Source organism: Penicillium antarcticum (genome assembly GCF_028974205.1).
Source record: "Penicillium antarcticum strain IBT 31339 chromosome Unknown utg000006l_segment0_segment0, whole genome shotgun sequence".
NCBI lineage: Eukaryota > Fungi > Ascomycota > Eurotiomycetes > Eurotiales > Aspergillaceae > Penicillium > Penicillium antarcticum.
The window spans coordinates 296799-313852 of NW_026695304.1; the positions used below are offsets into that span (position 1 = coordinate 296799).

Genomic DNA, 17054 nt, shown 5'->3' on the forward strand with positions numbered 1-17054 from the left:
TATTCAAAATGACTCTTCAAACATCTCCCGAGCGGCGATACGATGCCAATGAAATATGTACGCTCAATCCGAGAAAGGGCGAGCGGAAGTATAGTATCTTGATCGTCAACCCCAACACCTCGACACACATGACGGAAGCATTGAAGCCAATCTTGGCCAGCATGAACTATACCGATGTGCATTGTGAATACTTTACTGCCCCAGACGTCCCCGTGGAGGTCAACGGGGTCAAGATTGAACCAATTGCCAGCATCAATAACGCCGAAGAATCCTGCCGCTCAGCATTGAACTGTTGGTCTGTAAGGGACCTGGTCCCATACTACGATGCCTTCTTGGTAGCATGCTTTTCTGCACACCCATTTGTCGGCCAGCTGAGACAAGATATTGAATCGGCGGAAGAGAACAGTCCTACAACGCGAAACAAATATGTCACCGGAATCTTTGAAGCTTCCATCACCGCAGCCCTTTCCTTGGTTAGTGGATTCGCATTAGAAAGCTCATTCAATCCCGCAGAAAAATTGCACAAACACCAAGAACAGGGGAGCTTTGGCATTGTCACAACCGGCGCCGCCTGGAAAGATGAGCTCATCCACGGCGTGCAGGGCGCACTAGGATACGGGAATCAGGGGGAGAGCTCGACGCACTTTGCTGGTGTTGAAACCACCGGCCTGACAGCCGTTGAATTACACACCACAGCCCCAGAGGAAGTACGCCAGAGAATAATCGAGGCCACTCGCAATCTACTTCGGAACTCTAAGACTCGTGTCAAGGTTGTTTGTCTGGGCTGTGCTGGCATGGCAGGCATGGAAGAAGCTGTGCGAGAGGGATGTGAGCGGGAATATGGAATCCAAGAGGGTGGTCGAGTTCGCATCGTGGATGGAGTGGTTGCAGGCGCAGGAAGCCTCATTACAGCTTTGAAAGCTGGATTCTGAGTAGTATCGTTATCAACGATTGGGCCATTGGAAAGGGGAACACTCAAAATTGGACAATAGCTAGATTAGTTCATGAGATGAAAAACTATGAATTGTCGAATATCCATGTCTATGTGTTAGCTGATCAAATCGACTTGTTATGTTGATGCAAACTTCTGCCTGAGGCGACGATGTCGGCCAAAAAGTTCCCCGCGCCAACGCGCGATACGCGTTGAGAGCTGCAACACCCGACGGCTTTTGCGCACGAAAGATGCCAAGGTATGTGGTCTACCCAATGTATTTCCATGTTTTGAAATGCATCTCTTGCTGGAATACAAACGCTAATACTGACGGAATGGCAGAGAAATCATCACAATCCAAGCCGGCCAGTGCGGCAACAACGGTATGTGGCACACCTCCGCGAGCTCCTCTGCGGAATCCCCGACCCTGCGCCGTCGACTGAAGTCGAACAACCCCTGGAAATTGAATTCTAGTATGCTAACATGCGGTCTGCTTAGTCGGTAGCCAGTTCTGGCAGCAGCTGTGCCAGGAGCATGGAATCAGCGCAGACGGAAACTTAGCGGATTTTGCGACGGAAGGTGGTGATCGCAAGGATGTTTTCTTCTACCAGGTGAGTTTTGGAACCATAAAGCATACCCTCTGGCTGGTAGTATCGCTGACGACGTTGATAGAGTGACGACACGCGATACATTCCCCGAGCGATTCTCCTCGATCTAGAACCCAGAGTATGCGCGCACAAGTCCTGACATACCCCACGACATGTCACTAAAACAAATCATAGGTACTCAATGGCATCCAAACCGGACCCTACAAGAACATCTACAACCCCGAGAACTTCTTCATCGGGCAGCAAGGTATCGGAGCTGGAAACAACTGGGGAGCTGGATATGCAGCTGGCGAGGGTATATCAGAGGAGATTTTCGACATGATCGACCGAGAAGCAGACGGAAGTGACTCACTAGAAGGTTTCATGCTTCTTCACTCGATCGCCGGAGGTACAGGTTCAGGACTGGGCAGTTTCATTCTGGAGCGCATGAACGATCGTTTCCCCAAGAAGCTCATCCAAACCTACTCCGTCTTCCCCGATACGCAAAACCCCGATGTTGTCGTCAGTCCTTACAACAGCTTGCTCGCCATGCGACGATTGACGCAAGATGCTGACTCTGTGGTTGTCCTGGACAATGGCGCTCTATCACGAATCGTTGCTGACCGACTTCACGTGCAAGAGCCTTCATTCCACCAAACCAATCAGCTGGTGTCGACAGTGATGTCTGCATCTACTACCACCCTACGATACCCCGGATACATGCACAATGACCTTGCTGGAATCATTGCCTCGCTTATCCCAACACCACGCAGCCATTTCCTTCTCACCTCATACACCCCTTTCACTGGCGCCAATATCGACCAAGCTAGGACGGTACGAAAAACGACCGTCTTGGATGTGATGCGTCGTCTTCTACAACCTAAGAACCGAATGGTATCCATCAACCCCAGCAAGTCCAGTTGCTACATTAGTATCCTCAACATTATCCAAGGTGAAGCCGACCCGACCGACGTGCACAAGTCACTCCTACGCATTCGAGAACGCCGTCTTGCTTCTTTCATCCCATGGGGTCCAGCCAGCATCCAAGTGGCATTGACCAAGAAATCTCCATATATCTCGGATGCCGGCCACCGCGTCAGTGGCCTAATGCTAGCCAACCACACGTCCGTGGCAACACTCTTCAAGCGCATCGTGCACCAATATGACCGATTCCGCAACCGCAATGCTTTCTTGGAACAATACAAAAAAGAAGCGCCCTTCTCCGACGGACTTGGCGAGTTTGACGAAGCGCGGGCAGTGGTAATGGATCTCATCGGCGAGTACGAAGCCGCAGAAAAGGAGAATTACTTAGACCCGGATGCTGGAAAGGCAAATGAAACGGGAGCATGATTTGGCATTGGATTGGCAAATTGTTTCATTTCTCTCGCTTTTTTTCCCTATTTGCCTTTCTCCTGTCCCCTTTTTCTTTTATTTTCTTCTTTTTCGGGGCAAGGGGTTCGGGCGCATGGGCGTTTCCAATTTTCTCTTTATCAAACCAATGCAGGCCTCCACATTTGAAATGGAACACGTAGCCCCGGTAGAGCAAGTCGACGTGGTGTGATTACGATGTGATCCAGTTTAGCACAGGTGCAGTACAGTACTGCACAAGTAAGGCTAGGCGAGAGAGAAGGAAATTGGGTAGCGGGATCGGCCTCACTTTAGGCCTTGAAATTGGTTAAGACTACCCGACATGCTGGGCGTTGGTCCCGTGCGCAATGCAGAAACCGAATGGCTCGTATTGGATTGTATTGGACACTTCACCTCTCTTTTTTAGGTAGCTCCACTCTTTGATATGATATCCGGTATATGTATAAGCTATGTAGGCAGTGGAGATGTGGGTAGATGATGTAGTACTGCATAGTTTAGTATAGCCAGGTGTTCTGGGTAAACCGCCGTAGACGCAAGAATATCGGATGAACCTGTTGCCACTGGCAATGGGTGGCGGAAGTCAGTTGGGGGCATCACGTGTATAGTCCCTACTAGTTATCGTATCCTAGTGACCTAGGTAGTAGTAGTGTCGACCCGAGACACAGGAGACTATAGTAGTTAGTGTATTGGCTATAGTGTAATCTACACTCTCATATTTCACAATTTATCACTTATCGAACCTTCTGGGAATCTCCACTTTACCTCATTCCGTCACCCCCAGTCGCCTCACTGACTCAGCCTTCTGTGGCTTTCTCCCGTCTGTTCCGATCCCTATATATACCCCCTTCTGCAGGTACTCCTCTTCTTCTCCCCCTTTACCACCTTGCCGTCTTTCGATCTACACCACCCCCCCCCCCCCCCCCCCCCAACGCATCTCCGCACTGGGCTCGGCGCTTATCCAACACCCCAAAGACAATCCAACAACCCCCTTCGAGAGTTGCTACCGAACAATCCGGCGTCTCGCCTCCTCCCTATCTCTTCCTCAGTCGGTTACTCTCCAACCGGCCTCTCCAACTCTCAGACCGTCACTCAAAACCACGACAATGCCTCCCCGCAAGCCCCGTTGCAACTTCAAGGAGTGCAAGGAAGCCGCCCAGCGCATCGTCGGCGACTGCAGTTTCTGCGCCGGCCACTTCTGTTCCAAACACCGCATGTTGGAAGCACACTCCTGCACCGGACTGGAGGACTGCAAGAAGGAGAGCCATGCTCGCAACGCCGATAAGCTGAACAGCGAGCGGACAGTCGTTGTAAAGGGTGTATGAGGGCATCATAATCAGAGCGGAGTGGATGGAATCCATTCATCGACGGGGTCTGTTTCTTGGAACAGCAGACCGTCTGCTGTAATGTTCTGCTGAACAGGACAGGAGAGATGGGGCTATCGCCCCGTCTCCACCTCCCCATCTCCATCTCCAACTCCGTCTCCACAACTGTCTCGTCGCCTACATTACTTACTTGCCTTTTACTTCCTTTTGCGTACTTCTCTCGCGGTGATCTTGGATTTAGCGCGGTGTTTCGTTCTACTCTTTGATTTGGGGATGAGTTGTTCTGGTTTGGCTTGATCTATATATAGATCTATTTCTTCCTGTTTTGGGGTCATTTGCATGGCGTTGTTCCCTGGTGTCATTTCTACTATTTTTTTGGATCTACTGCCGTCTTGCATTTGGGGCTTGACTTCTTTTCGGGGACTGCTTCTAATAGAGCTCCTGCAGGTCTACGTTTGAGCCTTGAATTATACATATTTTCAATCATCTTCAGAGTACATACATTCACATGATATAGACACCAGTACAGTGTAGATACCGAATAGACATCATGTGGTCCATGTCCATCTAGCTCACGAGAACATCTACATCTGACTGGCAGAAATCCAAAAATGAAAATTGAAACATTGGTAAAAGTACAGAAATGCATTTACAGCGTCGTATTTAAGCCCTAAGCTCCATGCATTGAAACCCGAACCTCCATTTAACCCGGTCCAATCTTGGGCCTGGAAGAAGTTAGCAGCCATTCACAAACAAAGACAAAGAAAAAGAAAGACATACATATCATGATGCTCACTCAAGCGACTGAGATACTTATTCAGTTCCTCAACCTTTTCTTTATGAGTCTTGACGCCTTCCCGTTGAAGTCGTTCATGTAACTACCCAAGTCAGTCAGATATCCAACAAAGCCAAAGGCTTCCCGTTCAGGACAAAGAAAGAATGAACATACCCGTCTCCGCCGAATCTCCTCATACTTCCTCTCAGTCTCAGTCTTCCCACTCCCAATCTCCCTCTCGACCTTATCACCATCATCGTCATTGTCATAGTCATCACGCTTCCCCACTCGAGACTCAATCGGCGTTGAATCCCGACCGGAATCACCTTCAACTGTCGATTTCTGCTTATCCCCAGGAATCTCACTAGGAGTCCCAGGAGCAGAAGCCGAAGCAGATCCGTCCTTCTTCGAGCTCTTCTTCTTTTTTTTTCTCTACCCGCCCCCCGCTAACTTTGCTCCCCTTCAACTTGAGCTTGCCGCCGCCGACGGAGTATTCGTCACCCGCCATGAGTGGGTCGGATTGCGTTTCGATTCTCCAGGTGTAGAGGGATGACGTGTGCTCTGTTCTCTTTGGCGTTTGGCGGTGTGGCTTTTGATGGGCGGAGATGGGGTCCGCTGGAGTTGCGCGTGCGGAGTTGAGCGGTGGTCGATCGCTTGGGGTTAGGGACTGGGTTTGCGTTTCGCGGTTAGGGGGAGGCTGGAATTTGAGGTTTGTTCTTTGCAGGAGATGTGACTTGGATGTGCTGGGTTGCTTGTTGGAACGAGAGTTGGAGTTGAGGTGGGAGTGGGCCAATCAGAGGCGGTGGGGACTTGTCTTATAGATTTAATAGCTACGGAATGTGAGTATGGAGTAGCTTGACGGGAAATCAAGTATGATTATTTTCATTTGCTATCCTTATTTTGTCGCGTAGACTTAATCAAACGGAATTGGGCGCAAGTTCGATCCACCCATACGCTTGCGCATCTCTGCGCCCGCAGCCACGGTACTGGGTACCTTGATACCGCAGCAGTCGCCAAACCAGTCGGCACTGTCGTGTCCGTGTGCGTGGTCGTGGGCATGGTCATGGCCTTCATGCTCAACATCGCCTTCGGAGGGATCGCTCATGCCTTCAGCAGGAGCCAAGAGACTCCCAAACAAGAAGTGCTGCATGATAGGAAGCTTTCCAAGAACCTCCTTTACAAACATTTTCTTCATACCACTCTCGACTTTGAACCAGTTTTTGGCTCCGGAGATATCATCCAGCATGGGGCTGTGCCAGCGTAGACCCTTGACAGTCTTCACACTGTCCACCCAGCGGACCTGGTCCAAATAAAGATAGTTGTCACCCTCCTCATCCAATGTAGCTGTATTGTGAATACCCAATGGGGTGATATATCCATGACCGACTAATTGACTGGCACCGAACAAGAACGGAAGGAAATGATAATCATCCAGACCCCACACACCGTGTGAACCAGCAGGTTCGAGGTAATAAGTGGATTGAATTTCGCGCATGAGGTGCATGTACTCCATATAGACCTTGACCACCACGGCAGGGAAGTCCGAGGCGGGGAGAAGACCAAGCTGATACAGACATAGCAGCCACATCATGAAATTCAATTCATGCCCTGAGCCATAATCAATGCGGTCTTTTGATCCCAGAGAGTTAATCAGGTATGTAGAGGCTTCTTCGGTTGCTGCGGTATCTTTCAACCCTAGAATATTGGTATGCCATGATGCGCTCTGGGCGGCGACATCGTCGAACAAGGCACGGAAAGCGGGATTACCGAATCGCGATCCACCCTGGTCGATTGCAGGGTTTCTGGTCAAGAGGGCCCGGATCTGAGTGACGACGGAGAAGATCTTGGAGATGGATTCGGACTGTGGCTTTTTTTGAAGGTCGGTAACGGAGTGCCCACGGACGGAGTCGGTCAGGCCGAAGACAAATGCAAGGACTAGTTTGTATGTAGGTGAGGAGAGGAAGAGTTCATGATCCTTGGGGGAGAGGATCCGACGAACTGGTTGGCGATACTGGTGGGCGGAGAGATCTGGCGGCGAGGGGAGAGGAGGGGTAGTTGGTGTTGGGTCTCGAGCGTTAGTCTGTGGTCTGTGATTGTTTGACCGCAAATCTGAAAGCTTCTTGGAAAGATCGACCTTTCCGGGAGAGGTCTGTGATGCCATCTTTTATGATGTTGAAGTGAGGAGGGGAGAAAGTTGATCAATAGACTGCATAAATTAGCCCAGACCGCCTACCCAAAGAGAACATGACGCCATTTGTTAGGGTTCTGAGAGTCGTGACTTTTTGATGGTCAAACAGATGGCGACTGGAACATTTACGCCATATCCTGGAATCATCCCCAGTGAGCCCCCAAACCTCTATCTTCATCTCATCGTGATCTACGCGATCAAACCCAAGTGGGTTGCAGTGGACCCTTCCCCGGAGTCACGTGCGGAGATCATTGCACGCTTTGCGCGAGGTCACACCGGCACTGTGCAGTCTGAGCAGCACAGATTGACACTGACAGATCCCAGAACCTTGAAATAAGGGGGAAATATCTCACTTTTTGCTCACCCCAAACACCGCATAGCAAGATCCTCTTGTCCGTTCCGCAAAAGGAGTCCCTGGCGCCCGCAGTGCATAAACACGGTCCCTCTCCTCTCGGGATTGGACAGAATAGTCCAACTGATTTATGATCACGCCATAATGAATACATTTGATTCGCTTCCGACAGGCCAGAGCAACGGAGCCAAAGATATTCAGTCCTCTCGGTCACCCACCAACACCGATTCAGCTCTGTCCTCTTCCATCGGCAGCGCCCGGTCCCACTCAAGCTCTTCCCGAACCCATGCACGCACATTGAACCAACAACAGAGCTCTCAGTTCACCGAGGCCACCCCGATCAACGCGGGTGACCCCTTGAGGCACAACTATAAATCCACCGAGCAGACCGAAAGCTCCCAAACCAGGGCTCAACACCCAGATAATGCAAACACCAGCAATGGCACCACCGCCAACCAGCCAAGCACTCAGGAGACACCCTCTGAGCCCAGGCAGTCCTGGTATAGCAAATTAGCAGATCGCTATGGCAGTCTGGAACTAGAAAACAAAGGCAGTGTTGCGCGCGATCACCTTGCACTAGGTATGAACTGCACACATCTACAACCCTAACCCCAGGTCAATCTAACAATACCAACAGAGCGAACCTTCCTAGCATGGATGCGCACATCTCTAGCCTTTGCCTCAATTGGAATCGCAGTAACCCAACTTTTCCGTTTGAACAGCGCGAACCAAGATACAACTCCAAATGCCTATAAGATAAACGATGCCAACCCAGCCATCCTCCCACCAAACCTCTCCTACGACTCAGCAGCATTACACGCATCCTCCGCCTCCTCCCGTCTCCGCAGCGTAGGGAAACCCCTCGGCTCAACATTCATCGGTGTCTCAATCCTCATTTTGGTAGTCGGTTTCCACCGATACTTTGAGAGCCAGTATTGGATCATTCGGGGCAAGTTCCCGGCCAGTCGTGGTAGTGTTGCACTTACGGCGTTTGTGGCTGCTGCACTGATTATTGCTGCGCTTGCGGTTATCTTGGCTGTTTCGCCGGGTGCTGTGGAGGGTTGATTGCATATATTGTGCAGAGCATAGGTGGGTTGAAGTCCGGGTGGGTCATTCCTCTTGTCTTGTGCATTTGATCATGTGGCGTTTATAGCATCTTTGCGTCTTTCGGTTGTATTTCCTGCTTAGTATATTTTACTTTGGACTTTCATCTTTAGGTCATTCATTATTGAGATGTATTTGTCCAGTGTGTTCCTGTAATTTTGCCTACAAATTGACCAGTTCAATGCTCTTTTTAACAATCTTATAAATCCACAGATATCATAATTTTACAAGACCCAGTCAAAAACACTTATACAGAATCCTAACTTCCATACAGTATCATCTTCCTTCAAATAGCTCAACTCGTATCTGGAAACCCCCACCATAGTCTACAGATACACAATATCTACATATTATACAGCCAATAGAAATGGTTAGTTCTTTTCTGTCATAAAAGCCCCAGATCCACCCGCACCAGACCAGTCTAGGTACAATGTAGGAAGCAGGAAAAGAGACAGGGCAAAAACCACAAGATTGACAGGAGTATATCGACAAGGATCGGGGGAAGAAGAAGTGAGGATAAGAGAAAAGACAGAGAACAACATGGCTTGCAAACAATGCGAAGCAAGAAATCAGAGAGAAAGGAGCAGAGCAAGAACCGGGACCATAACCGAAACCGCCTAAATACAATGCGATTATCGGGGACCAAGCTTGTCCAAGGCGCGGGCACCCTGTTCCTGCCACTCCTGCTTGCTCACCCACATGTCTTCCTTGTCGGCGATCTGGAGGGGTGATGTTAGTAGGAATCTGCCTGGGAGTTAACGGCGAATATAGACATACCAGGTTGGCGAGCACGGCACCACCCAGGAAGACCATGTGTCTCCGTCGAGGGGGGTCTTCGATGCGGACCTTGAATTTCTAGGAGATCATTAGCCGAGTTCAGATGTTAGTCTGTGGTGATTGAACATACGTTCAACCGTTCCGGGTCTCCACCCAATACCCGAGTAAGCCAGAGCTGCTTCAGCTCCTTCTCCAATCTAGAAGGCAGACCGGGGTACATGCTACTTCCACCACTGAGCACAATGGCCTTGTATAGACTGGAACGAACATCGACATCGGCACCCTGGATACAGTTGAAGAGCATCTCAGCAATGCCGGGCTGATCAACATCGACCAAGTGAGGCTGGAACAGACACTCGGGAGCCTCGAAGCGCTCGCTACCGACACGGATGACACGGCCATCGGGCAGGGTGTACGACTCAACGAGAACGGTGGTATCCTCGGAGAGCTTCTTGTCCAGCTCGAGGTCGTAAGAGACGTAAGCGAGCTTCTCCTTAATCTGGCGGACGGTCTCGAAATCGGCGGTTCGGTTCAGCGCATATCCGCGGCGCAAAAGGAGCGCAATCAGGTTGCGCGTGACATCGCGGCCGGCGACGTCCAGACGACGGATGTGGTGGTTCAGCACGGTCGACTCGTACACGGGGATAATGTGCGTCACACCATCACCGGAATCCACGACCACTCCGCTGCTCAGACCTACAACACCCGTCAGCATTTTCACCCCATCCGTTCAATCCTCGCATCACATACCCTGGGCATACAGTGCCAGCACCGCCTGGATCGCCACATAGACACCACCGAAGCCATATCCCTCCAGCATAACCTCAGCCATCTGCTCGCGGTTCTTGAGCGGGTTCATCGGGGGTTCCGTGAGGAGGATCTTGCGACCCTCAGGGTTGATCTTCATCTTATCGTAAAAGGTGTAGTTCCATAGATGTTGCATGTCGTCCCATTTCTTGACAATTCCATTTTCCATCTAGAGAAGCGCGAGTTAGGCATCGACAACCTGCGGAGAGGGCGGGGTATGACGGTGGGGGACCAGTCCGGGGACATACAGGATAGCTGATCTGGAGCATGGATCGTGCGGCAGCGGCTTCATCTCCGCACATGATATCCTTGAGCACGAAGTCGCTCGACTGCTCCTCCGTTCGCAAGATGGGCCGCCCCACTATCGAGGGGAACTGGTGCTCTGGGAAGTTCTGGCAGGAATATGAATTAGAGAGGAGCATCAGAGTTTTGAGATGGCTATGCAAGATACCTGGGCAGCATAGCCGACCTTGAGGAAACCGGTTCCTCCATCGAGCACTGCGGAGTGGTTAGCTTATGAGCTTGGAAGCTGGGACACGGTAGCCTGGGGAGGTGTACCAATGGGCATGTCCGCCATACTGAAGGAATTGGAAATGCGACAGGTAAAAGGGGAGGTTCAGGGAGTAAAGTTTTGGGAGCTCCCAAGAAGCGCGGAATTGGCGGAGGTTCAAGGGAGGAGAGTTGGGGATGTTTGAAGTCGAAGCCGACGACGGACGGAGCATCATAACTTACGTGACCATACCATACCTGATATCGCCCCCACACCTGGAGGTGAGCGGCTGTTATGACAGTACGTGACGACATCAACACATTCTCAGACTGAACAAGCTCGAAAAGATGAAGTTAGGGGCCGAATTGAGATTATTTGGACTTGGAATAACTGTGAATAGTTTCAAATAGTGGGGTGGGATATATGCATTCAATATGACATGATACATGTATACCTTGCAGGAGGCAGATCAAGTCAACACATCGGATTGTCTCAAATCACAACTAGCAGTGACAAGATATATCTCTTTAGATTCAACTAAGCCCGTCAAACTAGTTGTGGACGAACATCTGTCGGCCGACTCCGATATCCTCGGGAAACGTGTCGCTCCACCATACCCCGGACCACGACTTCCTTTCACTTATATAGCTTGATCTGTTGCCCACCCTATATACCGCCAATTGAAATCCCAACATGCCTCAAATCGGCTGGGTAAGTACTAACGGCACCTCTTCAGACACAGGAACTAACTCGATCTTTAGTATGGCCTCGGGTCCATGGGCCTGGCAATGGCCTCGAACCTCCAGAGGCACCTAGCAACCAAGAAAGCTCTGAGTCTACTCTACTCCAACCGGACAATGTCGCGCGGAGCACCCCTGCAATCACTGGGAGGAGTTCCAGAGAACAATTTCTCGAAACTAGTCTCCAACTGTGGAATCATCTTCACCATGGTACCTAATACCACCAAGCCCCATATTGAATCTACTCCTAACTACAAGCCCTAGATCTCAAACGACTCAGTTCTACAAAGCCTGCTATTCCAAGCAACAAGCTCAGGCAACTCCCTCAAAGGCAAGATCTTCGTCGACTGCTCAACAGTGCACCCAGAAACAGTCAGCAAAGCTGTCACCGAACTGAAAGCCAAGAACGCCTCATATGTAGCAGCGCCTGTCTTCGGCGGAAACCCGATTGCCGTCGACGGCAAGCTGGTCTTCGCAATTGGCGGTCCTCAACATGCAACAGAAGCTGTTAAGCCTTTGATACAGGACGTGATGGGTCGCCGGGTGATTGAGTGCGGTGAAGACGCGACGAAGGCTTCCCTTCTGAAGATTGCTGGTAATATTGTTACTGTTAATATGATGGAGGCTGTTGGTGAGGCGCAGGTCTTTGCTGAGAAGACTGGGCTAGGCACTGGGCCTATGGAGGAGCTTATTGGGGAAGCGTTTGGGCCTGTTGCTGGGGGTTATTCTAAGAGGTATGTTCTGATCATGTCTAGTGTGGATTTTGGGGATTTGGATTCTGATGTCTTGTTAGGTTGACTTCTGGTGCTTATGCGCCGTCTTTGGATTCCCGTCCTGGGTTTGGTGTCTCGCTTGCTATTAAGGATGCTAGGCATGCCATGGCCATGGCTGAGGAGGGTGGTGTTCAGCTTCCGGGTCTTGAGCTTGCTCATGCCAACATGGAGGCTGCTAGGGAGTATGGTGGCGAGTGTCTTGATAGCAGTGCTATGTATGGTACATTGCGCCAGAAGGCTGGGTTGGAGTTTTGGAATGAAAAAAGCAGGAAAGAGTAGAGGCAATCAGTGGTCTCGATTGTAGAATAGATAGTTTGATCAAGTTTGATACTCAAATATTTCGATCCGAAATTCTATTGGCGACACTTGTATGGCCAGGTCGCCGGTGGCCGAATACTGATACCTGTTCCAGCTATCCAACGCCCCAAAAGTAAGATATAAAGTAGACGAAACACCAAAGTAAACCAGCGCTAAGTTTCCAGAAACAGTGCCTCTCTTCAGAACCAAACCGCAGATTCTCAGCCTAGTGCGAACGTGGCGTTGGCTTCGGCTCTTGCGCTTTGATTCGAACCGTGTCCGCCAAAGCGGGATAAGTCTCTGCAAAGCATGTCCCCAGAGACCAATTGTGCAGGTTGCGCATGTGCCGCTCAAAGACAGGGTTGATGACCAGCTCTTCCGAGTCACCCGCCGACAGTAAACAATCCGTAGACTCATACGGCCAATTGACACAGATCCCACGAGTGAATGGGATAAACCAATTCTCGAACGGATAGTTTTGATATGTTGTGACAATTCGGTCACGCATACCCGGCCAAGGAACATAGTCCATCCAAGCTGGATGAGGATGGAGAAGCTGTGTTGGGCGTGGTGTGAGCCACTCCGGGAGACGATGATAGTTCTCTTGCGTTGGGTATATCTGCCAGCGCATGAGAAGGAACATGGTATAGAGCACGGCGACCTGCTCCGGTAGACCGGCAATATCAGGGAACGTGCGCAGGATATCCGTAAACACTTTTGAAACAGGGTGCGAGTAGACGCTTTTGTCGGGATTTAATAGCGACGAGACACTTGGATATGGAGGTCCCACTAGTTTCTGCTTGGGGATGCCTTGTGCGGCTTCGCGTTGTCGGCTGTGAAGGAAGTCCAGGAGGATGGTGTCCAACGGGCATGTTGCGGTCAAGTTCTGAATTGGCGCAGCAAATGCAGGTGTGCCATGTTCGCAGGTTGTGTTGAGTGGTTGTGGGTATAGTGGTGACGGCGGATTAAAGTGAGAGCGGAAGTTCTCCGAGCTGCTGCGGCGAAGACGGTTGACTTTGGGAACAGCATGTGACGAGTCTAATAGGAAGTTGAAGCCTAGTCGTTCCTCCGAGCCCAGGTCTAAGCCATGGGTGATGTTATGCCGCTGCGAGTCCAATGCAACTCGGAAAGAGGTCGAAGGAGGACCGCCAGTGGAACTGTTCCGGCGACTACTCACTGATGCCGGGGCAGAGTGTGTTGGAGAGGGAGTATCGAGGCTGGCAATGGAATCTGCATACGACTTCTCGCCTGGAAGTAGGCCTTGGGGATTGGAGGTGTAGTGATCGGTCTCAGGGAACGGGGATGTATGTGCAGGGGGCGGGGCGGATTTGGGTATAGGGAAACTAGGGGGTGCATCTATTGTTGTCAGCTTGGTATTAAATAGCATTGGCATCTTCCGCCTACCTGATATTTCTGGCCTCGCAAGCAATGGCTGTATAATATCCATTGCGGCCTTCAGCCCTTGCCGGAGCTCTCTATTCTCGGATCGGATCGCCTCATTCTGCTGCAAAGCCGCTTGAAGATTGAGGAATGGTTTTTGGGATGAAAGGTCCCGAACTTGCTGCTCTAGAGCTTCAATATGTCCCTTGGTGCGTTCTCGGATTGCGCGCTGCGCCTGGCGGTCGTTGGCGCGCTTTTTTGCGAGCTGATCTGGAGTGAGATTTGCGACGCCTCGTGAGGACATGCTATTGAGCTTGCGCTTTCGTCCGGATGTCGCGCCATTGCTCTCTTGCAATAGGGTATCAGCATCCAGTGATGTTGCGCGCGAAGGAGCCGGCGAGTCTTCGAGTCTGTCCAAGGAGGGGGTAGGAGGTTCGGGCAAGTCGGGTGAGAGCGCCACATCGGCTGGAGCACGGTTGTCCATGGCCTTGCAAAGGCGCTATCGGTTTAATCCATTCAACGGGAGATGAGATGTCGAGAAGACCGTAAGGCGAACGTGGAGATCGACGGGGGTGGGTGGAGCGAAATGTCAACCTTTAAAGTTTGGGGCCTACAGTCGACGTGAACACTATTAGGATTATGCAGAGATATAAAGAATATAATTAGATAGATATACTCCAATTGTCCCACATTGTATCTAAGCACATTCAAAACATAGACCGCAAATTTACAACATGTACAATATCAGCGCCGTATATAACAAGTAATGATCGAAAATATGCAAGGAGAAAGTTCGTGTCGATCGTATACAAAGGCTTTTGGAATTTCCAATGCAAGAAAGCAGAAGGGGGAATGAGTGAGAAAAAGGCAAATTTCCAAAATAATTCAAGGATTACTGGATCATATGACCCATTTTGGAGATCTATGGCCTGTTAGTTTCGTATTCGGCACAGGAATTGGTTGCAAGCATACCTTAGTTTGCAAGTAGCCCTCGATTTCAGAACTCTTAATTCCCCTCTGACCGCCAGTGCGCCATGCCAATGGGATCATCGGGACACGTTCCTTCACGAGGACTTCTCGGTTGGGTCCTTCGATAGCTCGGACCTTGTCGGGATTATTTGTGAGTAGACGAATTCCCTCTGGAATGGAGTCTGCGCCACAACCAAGATCAGCCAGCATAGCAGTGGCAAGGCCATAGCTTCGGGCATCAGCCGGGTGACGAAGTAGGAGGTTTGCTTCAACAGTATCCGAACCGAGGTCCTGAAGATTGTATGCCTTCAACTTCTCGCCGAGTCCAATTCCTCGGCCCTCCTGTCGCAAGTAGATAATCACACCACCCGTGGATTGTGACTGAAGAGACTGTGCCTCTGGCGGCGCATCGGAAGCAATATCCTCAACGGGGAAAGACATCAAGCGCGCCGCCTCATCCAGCTGCTCGCCACAATCGCATCTTGCAGACCACGCTGTTTCTCCTGTGTAACACTCCGAATGAATTCGAACCAATGGAGGCTCAATCAACTTTGGCGTAGACACAGATCCCGCCTTCTCGTCGTCATATCTACTGCTAACTCTTCCCGGGTGCAACTTCCCCACGTATGCGCCGCGGATCATTCGGTCCATCTCGGTCTCCCCCGGCCGGACGCTGTCCAAGCTCCGACTGCGAATGTTATTTCCAAAAACAATTGCCAAATGCTCCTTTCCGTCTAAATCGTTGTGGTATAAGTGAAGGAACATTTCCGCGCCATTGGTTGTCGGGATCCGAGCCCGAACAATACATTCCACCTCCGGAAGCTGCGAGAGCAATTTCGGCCCCTTCTCGTGACCACTCTTATGTTCGAGATCTGCGGCCTGGTGTTGGTGTAGGACTTGCGTGGGGTTCAAATTCAGGTGCACTGTGCCGCCGGGGGTGGCGGGCGGGGTAAATGCTGGCGATAGCAGAGAATCGGGCAATGCTGGCGTCTTTTCGCCGGTTGCGCTGCTTGTCTGGCTCACATCGTCTGGTAATCCGCCAGGAAGCGATTGTGGGGGGAGCTTTGGCGAAGCGTGTGCTGGTAGATCGGCCATTGCGGCGGAGAGGCGGGGTAGTAGGAGTTGGGACGTGTCGGAGTAGAGACTCTCGGCTAGAGCTCTAGTGTGCAGATATGCAAGAGGTGTCAATTGAGTAGAACAAATGCATACAACAAGGCCGACGTGTACGGAAAAGTGAAGCCGATGGCGACTTCCTCGGCATGAGGAGAAGCTGAGTCATTTGTCAGTGCTTACTCTAGCACATTCTGAGGTTCCGAGGCCGGCCCCACTTTCTACTAAGCATATGCTCATCTACGCATCTAGTTGTTTCATCTTTATATACTTACCTTTTTAGTGTTCAGATTTTCAGACTCTGTGTTCCCTAAGCCGATCGAACGCAGGGCTATCATAAAATGACCTTTGCCCCAAACATCAATCTCTCAACTTCTATCATACTTCCATCTCAATATAGCGGTCACGGGGTCGACTTAACCCTTACTGGGGCCGAGAGCCAAGTGCTAGTATGCGACAACTTACTCAGTAAAGTGTATGTTACTGTGATCCCCATCAATTGTTGATGCAATAGAAGCTAAAGCCTATCACCCATGGTCCCTGTCGGAGGATGAACAATATAACATTCCTCAAACTAATTCAATCATCAGGTGTCCATCTCATTACGGGTCTCCTCGACAGCAGCATGATGGAAGAAATAGATCAAACATTGTATTGGTTCCACGAAGTAAGAACTTAAACCAATCATATTGCATATTGTGTATTGCGTAACCCCAAGAGGAGATGACATCAAGGAGAATAAGTCTTTTATATGTCTACACTATAACGATGTTTGTAAAAAAATACAGTAGTCCTACATCTAGGTAGTTCACATAAAGAATAACCCAAGAGAGCAAACGTAGATCTGCAATAGTGCCCAGATGAAGGAAACATGCATCAGGCAGCCATCCTAAATGATAATAGCAGTCCCTTGGAGCTTCATCATGTGTTATAACTGACCATTTCTTGGCATATTATTCAGCAAGGACCTGGCCATAGTAATAACACACAGATCTAGGGACGATTTTTTAACATGCGCTCTCAAGACCGGCATAGTACTCCCTCCTCCGCCTCCACCAGCCACCATGAGCAACCCCAAACCTAA

The 17054-nt window shown here is 50.4% G+C and overlaps 9 protein-coding genes across 9 annotated transcripts; 4 read left to right on the top strand and 5 right to left on the bottom strand.

Moving 5' to 3' along the window:
* Positions 1-8: 8 nt before the first annotated feature.
* On the top strand, positions 9-2868 carry N7508_006192 (gamma-tubulin mipA; the record flags this gene model as incomplete). The annotated part of the gene is made up of 6 exons (XM_058464258.1): positions 9-828; positions 1097-1190; positions 1274-1314; positions 1430-1542; positions 1604-1657; positions 1714-2868. 6 exons carry the CDS (start codon positions 9-11, stop codon positions 2866-2868), a joined length of 2277 nt encoding a protein of 758 aa, XP_058318111.1.
* Positions 2869-3989: 1121 nt separating this feature from the next.
* Positions 3990-4208, top strand: N7508_006193 (uncharacterized protein; the record flags this gene model as incomplete). The annotated part of the gene is made up of 1 exon (XM_058464259.1): positions 3990-4208. The coding sequence occupies one exon, from the start codon at positions 3990-3992 to the stop codon at positions 4206-4208; it is 219 nt and encodes a 72-aa protein (XP_058318112.1).
* A 703-nt stretch (positions 4209-4911) lies between these two features.
* On the bottom strand, positions 4912-5491 carry N7508_006194 (uncharacterized protein; the record flags this gene model as incomplete). Its single annotated transcript, XM_058464260.1, has 4 exons — positions 4912-4933; positions 4989-5086; positions 5158-5325; positions 5420-5491. 4 exons carry the CDS (start codon positions 5489-5491, stop codon positions 4912-4914), a joined length of 360 nt encoding a protein of 119 aa, XP_058318113.1.
* Positions 5492-5896: 405 nt separating this feature from the next.
* On the bottom strand, positions 5897-7144 carry N7508_006195 (serine/threonine-protein phosphatase 2A activator; the record flags this gene model as incomplete). Its single annotated transcript, XM_058464261.1, has 1 exon — positions 5897-7144. The coding sequence occupies one exon, from the start codon at positions 7142-7144 to the stop codon at positions 5897-5899; it is 1248 nt and encodes a 415-aa protein (XP_058318114.1).
* Positions 7145-7667: 523 nt separating this feature from the next.
* On the top strand, positions 7668-8588 carry N7508_006196 (uncharacterized protein; the record flags this gene model as incomplete). The annotated part of the gene is made up of 2 exons (XM_058464262.1): positions 7668-8103; positions 8161-8588. The coding sequence occupies 2 exons, from the start codon at positions 7668-7670 to the stop codon at positions 8586-8588; spliced, it is 864 nt and encodes a 287-aa protein (XP_058318115.1).
* A 671-nt stretch (positions 8589-9259) lies between these two features.
* N7508_006197 (actin-related protein 2) lies at positions 9260-10788 on the bottom strand (the record flags this gene model as incomplete). The annotated part of the gene is made up of 7 exons (XM_058464263.1): positions 9260-9346; positions 9405-9482; positions 9535-10100; positions 10155-10380; positions 10460-10603; positions 10663-10709; positions 10770-10788. 7 exons carry the CDS (start codon positions 10786-10788, stop codon positions 9260-9262), a joined length of 1167 nt encoding a protein of 388 aa, XP_058318116.1.
* Positions 10789-11394: 606 nt separating this feature from the next.
* On the top strand, positions 11395-12493 carry N7508_006198 (NAD(P)-dependent oxidoreductase; the record flags this gene model as incomplete). The annotated part of the gene is made up of 4 exons (XM_058464264.1): positions 11395-11412; positions 11463-11651; positions 11706-12175; positions 12235-12493. The coding sequence occupies 4 exons, from the start codon at positions 11395-11397 to the stop codon at positions 12491-12493; spliced, it is 936 nt and encodes a 311-aa protein (XP_058318117.1).
* A 244-nt stretch (positions 12494-12737) lies between these two features.
* N7508_006199 (uncharacterized protein) lies at positions 12738-14375 on the bottom strand (the record flags this gene model as incomplete). Its single annotated transcript, XM_058464265.1, has 1 exon — positions 12738-14375. One exon carries the CDS (start codon positions 14373-14375, stop codon positions 12738-12740), a length of 1638 nt encoding a protein of 545 aa, XP_058318118.1.
* Positions 14376-14783: 408 nt separating this feature from the next.
* Positions 14784-15955, bottom strand: N7508_006200 (GTP cyclohydrolase II; the record flags this gene model as incomplete). The annotated part of the gene is made up of 2 exons (XM_058464266.1): positions 14784-14813; positions 14864-15955. The coding sequence occupies 2 exons, from the start codon at positions 15953-15955 to the stop codon at positions 14784-14786; spliced, it is 1122 nt and encodes a 373-aa protein (XP_058318119.1).
* Between the last annotated feature and the right edge of the window lie 1099 nt (positions 15956-17054).